Source organism: Peromyscus maniculatus, chromosome 22 (genome assembly GCF_049852395.1).
Source record: "Peromyscus maniculatus bairdii isolate BWxNUB_F1_BW_parent chromosome 22, HU_Pman_BW_mat_3.1, whole genome shotgun sequence".
In the NCBI taxonomy this organism is placed as follows: domain Eukaryota; kingdom Metazoa; phylum Chordata; class Mammalia; order Rodentia; family Cricetidae; genus Peromyscus; species Peromyscus maniculatus.
Window position 1 is genome coordinate 4,777,498 of NC_134873.1, and position 9,182 is coordinate 4,786,679.

At 57.5% G+C, this 9,182-nt stretch overlaps 1 protein-coding gene across 1 annotated transcript; it reads left to right on the plus strand.

Annotated features, from left to right (window-relative positions):
- The first annotated feature begins 1,308 nt into the window (after positions 1–1,308).
- Positions 1,309–8,859, plus strand: Plpp2 (phospholipid phosphatase 2). Its single transcript, XM_006978240.4, is given in 7 exon segments — positions 1,309–1,470; positions 4,081–4,232; positions 4,361–4,635; positions 7,432–7,489; positions 7,667–7,843; positions 8,026–8,132; positions 8,134–8,859. Coding segments are annotated over 7 exon segments (957 nt in total). The 5' UTR covers positions 1,309–1,418; the 3' UTR covers positions 8,270–8,859.
- The last annotated feature ends 323 nt before the right edge of the window (positions 8,860–9,182 follow it).

Genomic DNA, 9,182 nt, shown 5'->3' on the forward strand with positions numbered 1-9,182 from the left:
TGTGCTGCAGGCATGGGTGGACGATGGGAATGAATGCTGGAGTGGAGGTATAGGGAGCTCTGCTCAGAGTACCCTCAGGGTCCTGCCGTCAGAGCCCAGCCTGCCAAGGGCTGATAAGGAGTGGGTGTGGGGGTTTCTGCACGGTCCTCGTCCAGCCCGGTGGTTGGCGGGTTACTGTGTGTTGAAGGTGCTGCCTGCCGACTTTATCGGCCACTTCTAGGGTGCAGGGCCCTCCCTTACCCATGAACACGCCACTATGCCCTGCTCCCTCCCAGGACCACAGGGCAGGTTTTCTTGGGACCTCTCAGGACAGCTCTACCCCAGGTGACATCCTGCAGGAGCAGGTCAGGGGGATCTTTCGGACTTTCATCCAGGAGCTGTCCTTCTGCCCTCCCGTCCTCAAGTCTCAAACATCTTGAAACTCAACCCTGTGGTGGGAGAAAAGTTGATGAATATGGCCTAGGTGAAGGTCTCAAGGAGCTGTGACCTCTGGAGGGGAGGCCTGGAGGTGGCCTCTTAAACCTTTAGGTGGTCACAGCCCAAAGGAGCTCGTGTGGGCATTGGGAGCCTGAACTTCCTTTCCAGAGTCCACGTGCCCTTGGCTCCCAAGTGTCCCTGGCCCAGGGCTCCAGGACACCTCCCGGACAGGGTAGGCTGGGCCCCATTCATGAATCAACCTCGGATTCTCTGTGGCTGTCCCTAGAGTGGATAAAGCAGGGGCATGATCCTGACCCTCCCACCACGCAGTGTCAAAGAACCTTCAAACCTGCCAGGGACTACAAGATGCTAGTTCAGAGGGAAGGCGGGTCTCTACCTGAGCCCGGATCTTGGTTTCAGAGGAGTCGGGGTGTCCAGTGCAGCTGCCCTCCCTTGGAAAGGCTGAGGAGATCGACTCCTGAGTGTGAGCTTGGTGCTGCCCGGGCAGCTTGCCCTACCCGCAACTCTACATTACAACTGCAGTACCCCGCCCAGGTGCTGGAGACATTTGGGTGACCTCCAGACTACTCCTAGAGATTTGGCGGCCCCTCCCAGCCAGAAGACGCCTTTCCAGCTGGGAGACCACGGTCAGGCTTTGGAGCCATATTCTTAGCCTAGAGTTTCCGGAATGCCAGCCTGGAGACTTCTGTTTGTCCTGAGACCCCTCCCAGCCCCGAAGCCCCCGCCCCTCCACACCCGGGTCAAGGTAGCAAACACATCCCTCAGGGCCTCCGCCCTCTCCCGTCCCTCCTGCCTCCGCACTTTCTCTTCGTGCCACGCCCTCCTCCAGCCCCGCCTCCGCCTCGCCCGGGCCCTTTCGTCAAGCCCAGCCCTTTCCCTGGGCCGGGCAGTCTCCATGGCCATGTGATCCTGGGGCTGCTGGGACGCTCCGGAACAGCTGGGACAAGCGGGGGTCGCGGGCGTCCCTGGGCGGGGGCGACATGGAGCGGAGGTGGGTCTTCGTGCTGCTGGACGTGCTGTGCGTGCTGGTCGGTAAGAGTCTGGGGACCCGGGGGCGGGAACTCTCTCCCAGGTGCACGCTCCCACGGTCCCTCCTGCCAGTGCGCGTTCGGGGATGCGGACGGTGGTGACCGGTGCTCCCCACTTCCCTGTGCGCGCCCTACCAGCCCTCCTGGGCGCTTGGCGTGATCCGGGCTGCCTATCTACCTGTGGCTGTTCCCGGGTGGGGGGTCCCGGCAGCAGGAAGTCACTCGAGTGCCTCGGGGCGACATGACTCACTTGGGCGGGGCGGCACCAGGACCCTGCAGGCCAGTGACCCGTGGCCAAGGTCCAGCACGGTGCCCCCGGGAGGCGGGGACGGCCAGGCTCGCACAGACAAACCTGCCAGTCCGGTTCAGGCCGCGGGGAGGAGCATTCCGAACCCCCCAGGCGCGAACAAAGGCCAAGTGTTTGTTCGGGGGCCCAGGGGACAGTGGCTGGATCCTTCCCCGAAGGCTGTGACAGGGTGTCGTCTGCTCCCGTCCATTCTGCTTCTCCCTCTGGGTCCACCGTCCACATCCCGGAAGGATATTCTATTTAGCTTCGCCCTTTGGCAGCCAGGAGGCCCCGTGGGACATCCCCGAGCCTTGGGCACCTTTTTTGACTGTATGGGTTTATTAAAAACATTTCTGTTGCTTTAACTGCGTGCCAGGCACTGGAGGACTTGGAAATAGTTTACATTTTTCCTTGGAAAGTCCTGGGTCCCCGGAGGCGGAGCTACCGGGGGAGTCACAGCCGCAGGAGGAGGCCAATGCCAACCTGCTGCTCCCCTTAGTCAGCACAGGCTTAGGGCGCTGGTAGGGAGGCCCTGGCGGCCGGAATGAAGGAGGCCCTTGCCTATTGGTGGGTACAGTGTCCCCTAAAGATACCCTCGGAAGGTGGAAGGAGAGGAGGGGACACCCCTGGGAGTCAGTGTGCTGGCCCACACCTGCAGTGCAGCCCAGCCATGCTCACACCTTGCAGCGCGGCTGTGGCTGTGGCTGTGGCTGTGGCTGTGGCTGTGGCTGTGGCCGTGGCCGTGGCCGTGGCTGTGGCTGTGGCTGTGGCTGTGGCCTGCCTGGGATGTCCACTCAGCAGACTCGCTGACTCCAGTTGTCTCCGTGATGGTATCACCAGATCCTTTAACTTTGCCGCCTCCTATGAACAAGATAAGGGATTTCCTCTGACCTCATCTCTGCTTCCTCTGACCCTCTCTCCTCCTTCCCCCTCTCCCTCTTTCCCTTCTCTATCTCTCCCCCTCTCCCCTGCTCCCACCCTCTGCCTTGCTTTCCCTCTCTCTCCTCCTCTCCCCTGCTCCCCCCTCCTCCTCTGTGGCTGTCTCACCTTGTCCTCTGTCCTTCAAGCCTTCTCTCACTGTCACGAAGCCTGGCCCCTCCCAGGGGACACTGCTGCTGTCACCCTCACTTTTAACCCCCCTTCTTAGCTTCGTGATGTTAGCACCTTCCTGGATCCTGTCCCCTGTGGGCACTGTGATGGTTCAGCCTGTGTAGGGACTGTTCTCTGGTCCCTCCGTTTCCCCGTGTATGTATGCTAAGGGAAGGCTCATTTTGTGTTCTGCTGCTGGCATTCAGGACCTGAAAGCCGCGCCCTCCACACCCAGCTTTTCTGCTCACGGGCAAAGGGCACTTGCCCAGCTTTGCCTCTTCGGGGTGTCTGTGTTCCTGTGCCTGTGGAACATGGCACTGCCCAGCGTCCTGTCCCTGTGACTGGCTCTCACCTCCCATCTGCCCTTGGTTAGGGGCTCCAGGTTGCAGCTCTGTTCACAGCTTCACTGCCAGGTCATTTTCCAAGAATGTCTGTGTCTCTGGGCTTTGGTCTGAGCCTCCCAAATCCAGAGCTGGCTCCATCTTGTCCACTGTGTAGCTGACATTAGCTCAGAACTTGGAATGAAGGCAAATAGAGAAGCAGAGACTCGGGGCTGGAGAGATGGCCCAGCACTTAAGAGCACTGACTGTTCTTCCAGAGGACCAGGGTTCAATTCCCAGCACCCATGTGGCAGCTCACAACTGTCTGTAACTCCAGGATCCAACACCCTCACCCAGACACCCATACGGGGCAAACCATCAATGCACATTAAAAAGAGTAGACACTCTAGGGATGGTGCTCTGGCTGTGCCTTTGCTGTGTGGCCCTCAGCCCCACAGCTTTGCATTGCTAGATGACCTTACCTACCTGTCCAGTGCCCCTCCGTGGACACAGCAGGCCCCTTGGTGTTCCTGTGCAGATAGGCAGTCCAGCCAACTCTCACTAAGGTGACCGTGTGGTTCTCTGTGGGGATAGGAGCCATGAAGAGCAGCAGTGACTCCATGTGACTCTCGGAGGAGTCATTGTGCTTGCAGTGTGTGTGTGTGTGTGTGTGTGTGTGTGTGTGTGTGTGTGTGTGTGTGTGTGAAGACTCTGATTGCTGGTGCTGAGTCAGCCCTAGGGTCCTGACGGGAGGCAGGGGGCAGCAGGGTAGAGCTGCCCAATAGCTGGGCTCGTTAAAGAAGCCACCGGACTACTTTCCGATGGGGTCATCGCAGAGTGGCTGTGATACCAGTGCAGATAATATGTGGGCAGGAATTTGCACTGTGGAGAACCATGTGCTTTCCCTGGCTTCCCACAGCCTCTCTGCCCTTCGTCATTCTGACCCTGGTGAACGCGCCATACAAACGAGGCTTCTACTGCGGAGATGACTCCATCCGGTACCCCTACCGTCCAGACACAATCACCCATGGACTCATGGCTGGGGTCATCATCACAGCTACCGTCATCCTTGTAAGACAGAGGAGTGCTTGGGTGGGGGCTGGGTCAGCCCTGCCCTGAGGTGTGTAGGACCCGGCTCCCCAGCAGGGGGTACAGTGGGAGCCGTGTAGGCCACGGCTCTGCCACTGTTTCATTGGCAGGTCTCGTCGGGGGAGGCCTACCTGGTGTACACAGACCGTCTCTATTCACGCTCCGACTTCAACAACTATGTGGCCGCCATCTACAAGGTGCTGGGGACCTTCCTGTTCGGGGCCGCTGTGAGCCAGTCTCTGACTGACCTGGCCAAGTACATGATCGGGCGTCTGCGACCCAGCTTCCTGGCTGTCTGTGACCCTGACTGGAGCCGGGTCAACTGCTCCGGCTATGTGCAGCTGGAGGTGTGCAGGGGTAGTCCTGCCAATGTCACCGAGGCCAGGTAGGTACCGCCTGCAGCCCAGGCAAGGCTCTGAGGGACAAGGAGTCTGGAGCCTGGTGAATGGAGAAAACCCATTGGCAGAGGCAGGCAGAGAAGGCGGCCATGGGTCTTCCTCTGTGTCTTTGGCAGGGCAGGTACACAAGAGGGCAGTCTCAGGGTTCATTTGTCTGGGAGGCAGTGGCCTGCCCTGCAGAGGTGGGGTGACTGCCCCTGCCCCTTGAGGCTGAGGGATCTACTGTGACTGAGCGGTCGCCTCTTCAGGGTCCTCTGTGGTGAGCTTGTTTGTTCTGAGCACGGTTCCTTTCTCGTCACGCTCATCCGAGCCCGGCTACTCATGCTTGGTGTGGCCTGTGTGTCCCGCATCCTCGCTCTGTGATCTCCGCTGAGCCCTCTCTGTCTGGCTCTGACCAGCCATTAGGCCTTCCAGGGCTTTTTCACTTTCAATACGATTGGCATTTTCACATCCATAATGCAGTTTTCGTTTTTTTGAGACAGGATCTCACCAGAATGACCTCAAACTTGTCATCTTCCTGCCTCAGTCTCCCGAGTGCCGGGGTGACAGGCTTGTGTCACCATGACTGGCGTAGAATGTCTTCTTGGCTTTTGTCCCTTCCTTCTGTCCTCACAGATGTTCTCATCTCTGGATGTTTCCAGTGACTGGCCGCAGTGTCTGTCCCTAAGCTTGGCACTTGTGTCTGCTCATGAACTGTTCTATGTGTGTATTTGTGTGTCTGCATGTGTGTGTGGGCCGGCAGTGAGCTGACGGCAAGCGTCTTCCTCAATTACTCTCCACTATATATAAATATATAAGATATTTATTTTATTTATGTGCATGTGTGTTTTCCTGCATGTATGTACACCAGGTTCATGCAGGAGTCCATGGAGGTCTGAAGAGGACATCACATCCCCTTGAACTGGAGTTACAAATGGTTGTCAGCTGCTGTGTGGGTGCTGGGAAATGAACCCTGGTCCCTGCAAGGGCAATTCGTGCTCTTAACCCAGAGCCGCCCCCCCCCCCCCAGTCCCTCTCCACATTTTCCTTAGAGACAAGGTCTCTAGTTGAACCTAGAGCTGTGCAGTTGTAGACTGGCCAGCAAGCTCGGGGATCCTTCTGTCTCTACCTCCCCAGTCCTGGGATTCCGGGAATGCGCCACACACCTCCCTCGTCACCTGAGTGTTAGGGATGGAACTTAGGTCCTCACGCTTGCGGAGAGGGCACGTGACTCGCTGAGCATCTCCCCAGCTGTTTAGTCAGCTTCTGTTTATTAGCCATGCCATGCGTGTGCGTGTGTGTTTTCTCTGCATGCTTTATATTTTTTGTTGCAAAACAGTGATTTTTTTGTCTCTTTGTGGCCATACTGAAGAGCAAACCCATGGCTTTGACTCGCACATGCCAGGAAAATGCCTTTAACACCGAGTTACAGGGGGAATGGACAGTGTGGTCACCGTCTATTTAGTGGCTTACCCGAGGGAACACGATGGACGGCTGTGTCGTCAGCGTAGTGCGTCAGGAGGATTGGAATACACTTCTATTTTGTTTTCTGGGTGCTAGGGTAGAGTTAGGGGCTACCTTAGCCTTGTTTTGTCTGCCAAGATTGTGGATTGGCTCTCTGGGTGCTCTGGAGATGCCTGGCCCTTCTGAGCCTCCAAAGCCAGACCCCGGCTGCTGCTTGAGCTCTGAAGCAGCAGTGACTGATATCTTTGTAAGGTGAGGTGATGGTCAGTACCTGGGACCCAGCTGTAACAACAGTGGCCGTGACAGTATTGGGTGACGGTGGCAGTACTGGCCACCGCTGCCTGCCACCCCCATGTGGTCCTGCCTGCTCCAGGAGCAGGTAAGGGAGCTGGAGTTGGTGATGTGAGGGTGAGATAGTTGCTCCAGGGCCTCCTGATGGAGTGTCCTGTGTGCAAGTCTTCCCTCAGGTTAAGAGGCTGGAGAGATGGCTCAGAGGTTCACACCCCTGGCTGCTCTTCCAAAGGATATGGGTTAGAGTCTCAGAACCCACAAGGCAGCTCACAACCATTTGGGAAGTCTTCTTCTGGCCACTTGTAGGCACTGCATACATGTGCCACACAGACAGATGTAAACAAAACAGTATATACATAAAATAAAGATAAATAAATCTCCCCCCCCTCCCCCCGCCCCCGAGACAGGGTTTCTCTGTGTAGCTTTGCGCCTTTCCTGGAACTCACTTTGTAGACCAGGCTGGCCTCGAACTCTCAGAGATCCGCCTTACTCTGCCTCCCGAGTGCTGGGATTAAAGGCGTGCGCCACCACCGCCCGGCGAATGTAAACAATCTTGTTTTATTTTGTTTTCAAGACAGGGTTTCTCTGTAGCTTTGGTGCCTTTCCTGGATCTCTCTCTGTAGACCAGGCTGGCCTTGAACTCACAAAGATCCACCTGGCTCTGCCTCCCGAGTGCTGGGATTAAAGGCGTGTGCCACCACCACCCGGTGATAAATAAATTTTAAAGATGATTTATTTTTCGTGTGTGTGTGTGTGTGTGTGTGTGTGTGTGTGTGTGTGTGTACACGTATGTACGTACACATGCACATTCCTCAGAGGCATCAGATCTCCTGGAGTTGGAGTTACAGGTAGTTGTGAGCAGCAGGATGTAGGTACTGGGAACTGAACTTGGGTCCTCTGCAAAAGCAGTCAGGGCTCTTAACTGCTGAGCCATCTCTCCAGCCCTGCTTGCCATCGTTTAGAGTTGCACCCCTCTGTGGCTGCCAGCTCCCCAAGGAGCTTCGGGCTCTGCCTTCCGGGTTCCGCTGACTGGCTGCTCTCCCTCCCAGGCTGTCCTTTTACTCCGGACACTCCTCCTTTGGCATGTACTGCATGTTGTTCCTGGCGGTGAGTGTCTGCCTTCTTCCTAGGGGATCTTACTCTCCCCCCACTCCGCCCGGGTCTTCCCCGCTGCACAATGGGGTACGTGGGGGGCTAAGGCAGGGGGGTTTATGACCCTTGCGCTGGGCTGGGCAGGGTGTGGACACCCACGGGCCCAGCTGATGCAGGCTGATGCCCCGACAGCTGTACGTGCAGGCCCGGCTCTGCTGGAAGTGGGCACGGCTGCTGAGACCCACGGTTCAGTTCTTCTTGGTGGCCTTTGCGATCTACGTGGGCTACACCCGCGTGTCCGACCACAAGCACCACTGGAGTGATGTCCTTGTCGGCCTCCTGCAGGGAGCCCTGGTGGCCTGCCTCACGGTGAGCCCTGCTTGCCTCATCCTACAGGATGTGCCCTGCCTGACCCCTCTGTTCCTGCTATCTCTGCCTGCTGCTCTGCCCCCCAGAGCTTGCCCCTCGCCACTGGCCCCATCTGCCTCACAACCCTCTTTGGCTCCTCCCTCTGGTCTTCTGGCTTTACTCACTGCCTTCCTCTCCCCCAGGTCCGCTACGTCTCAGACTTCTTCAAGTCCCGGCCGCCCCAGCCCTGCAATGAGGAGGAGGAACCCGAGCGTAAGCCCAGTCTGTCACTGACGCTGACCCTCGGCGACGGACCTTAGCCACTATGAGTACCCAGTCTCTTCCTGCTTTGGAAGCCAGGAAGCCATCTGTGGGCCAGTCAGGTGTTGGCCCCTTGGCCCTGGTCAGGCTACGTCTTTGGAGCTGCCCCAGGGTCCCAGCTGGTGACTGTTAACCGGGGTCTGGGTGCCTGGCTGGCCCTGAGTGTGGCCAGGGTCCATCCTCATCGCTCCTTGAGTGCCAGGAACACAAGTACACGGCCTCTAAAAGATGAGGTCCTGCTCTGAGGGCTGTCTCCCACCACCAAGGGCTGTTTGAGAGGGGCCATCCGTGCATGGCCCCAGGAATGGGCTGATCTGAGATGGTACATGAAGTCAGCACCTTCCCTGACAGTCCTGCGGCTATGAGCAACCCTTTGTCTGCCTGGGTGGGGCAGTTGGCCTTGGCCTGGGGCAGGGATCACAAGTGTGAAAGAAGGCTGCTAAACCTTGGGCTGTCAAGAAGCCCGGGTTGCCTGAAAGGTCGCACAGGGCTTTTGGTTTGGATCCTGTTCTCAAGCCTGCAGAAGATTCCTGCTCCAGGCCTCCAAGCCTCTCCCTCAAGCTGGATGTCCCGTCCTGCCTCCACACTGTCCACATGGACCGGGTGTGTACCAGGCCTTGGAAGTGGGTCCTGGGTCTGCCATTCCCATCTACTTCAGAACACTTAAAAGTTACTTTTTCATGGGAGGGTGAGTTATAAACTTTGTACCAAACATCTCTGATCTGAGTGTTGATTTTTAAGCTCTCCAGGTGAGATGGCCCTGCTGCACCTGCCTTGTTCCCCAGTGTTGGACCCGCCCAGTCTTAGCATTGACTTGGGAGACCGAGATGTGGCCTGGGTGTACTGTATACAGGCCAAGTCCGAGGCCTTCTAGCCATTGTGGCCTTCCTTGGTTGTGGTGGATGCTTGTGTTAGGTCCACTTTAAAACAGAGACCCTTCATGGACCACATTACTCGGTGCCTGAGGATGTTCCCAGGGTGCCTTGCCAGTCTCCCAGGGGCATCGGAAGTGCTGACAGGCCTCGCTGTATCCCAGGAC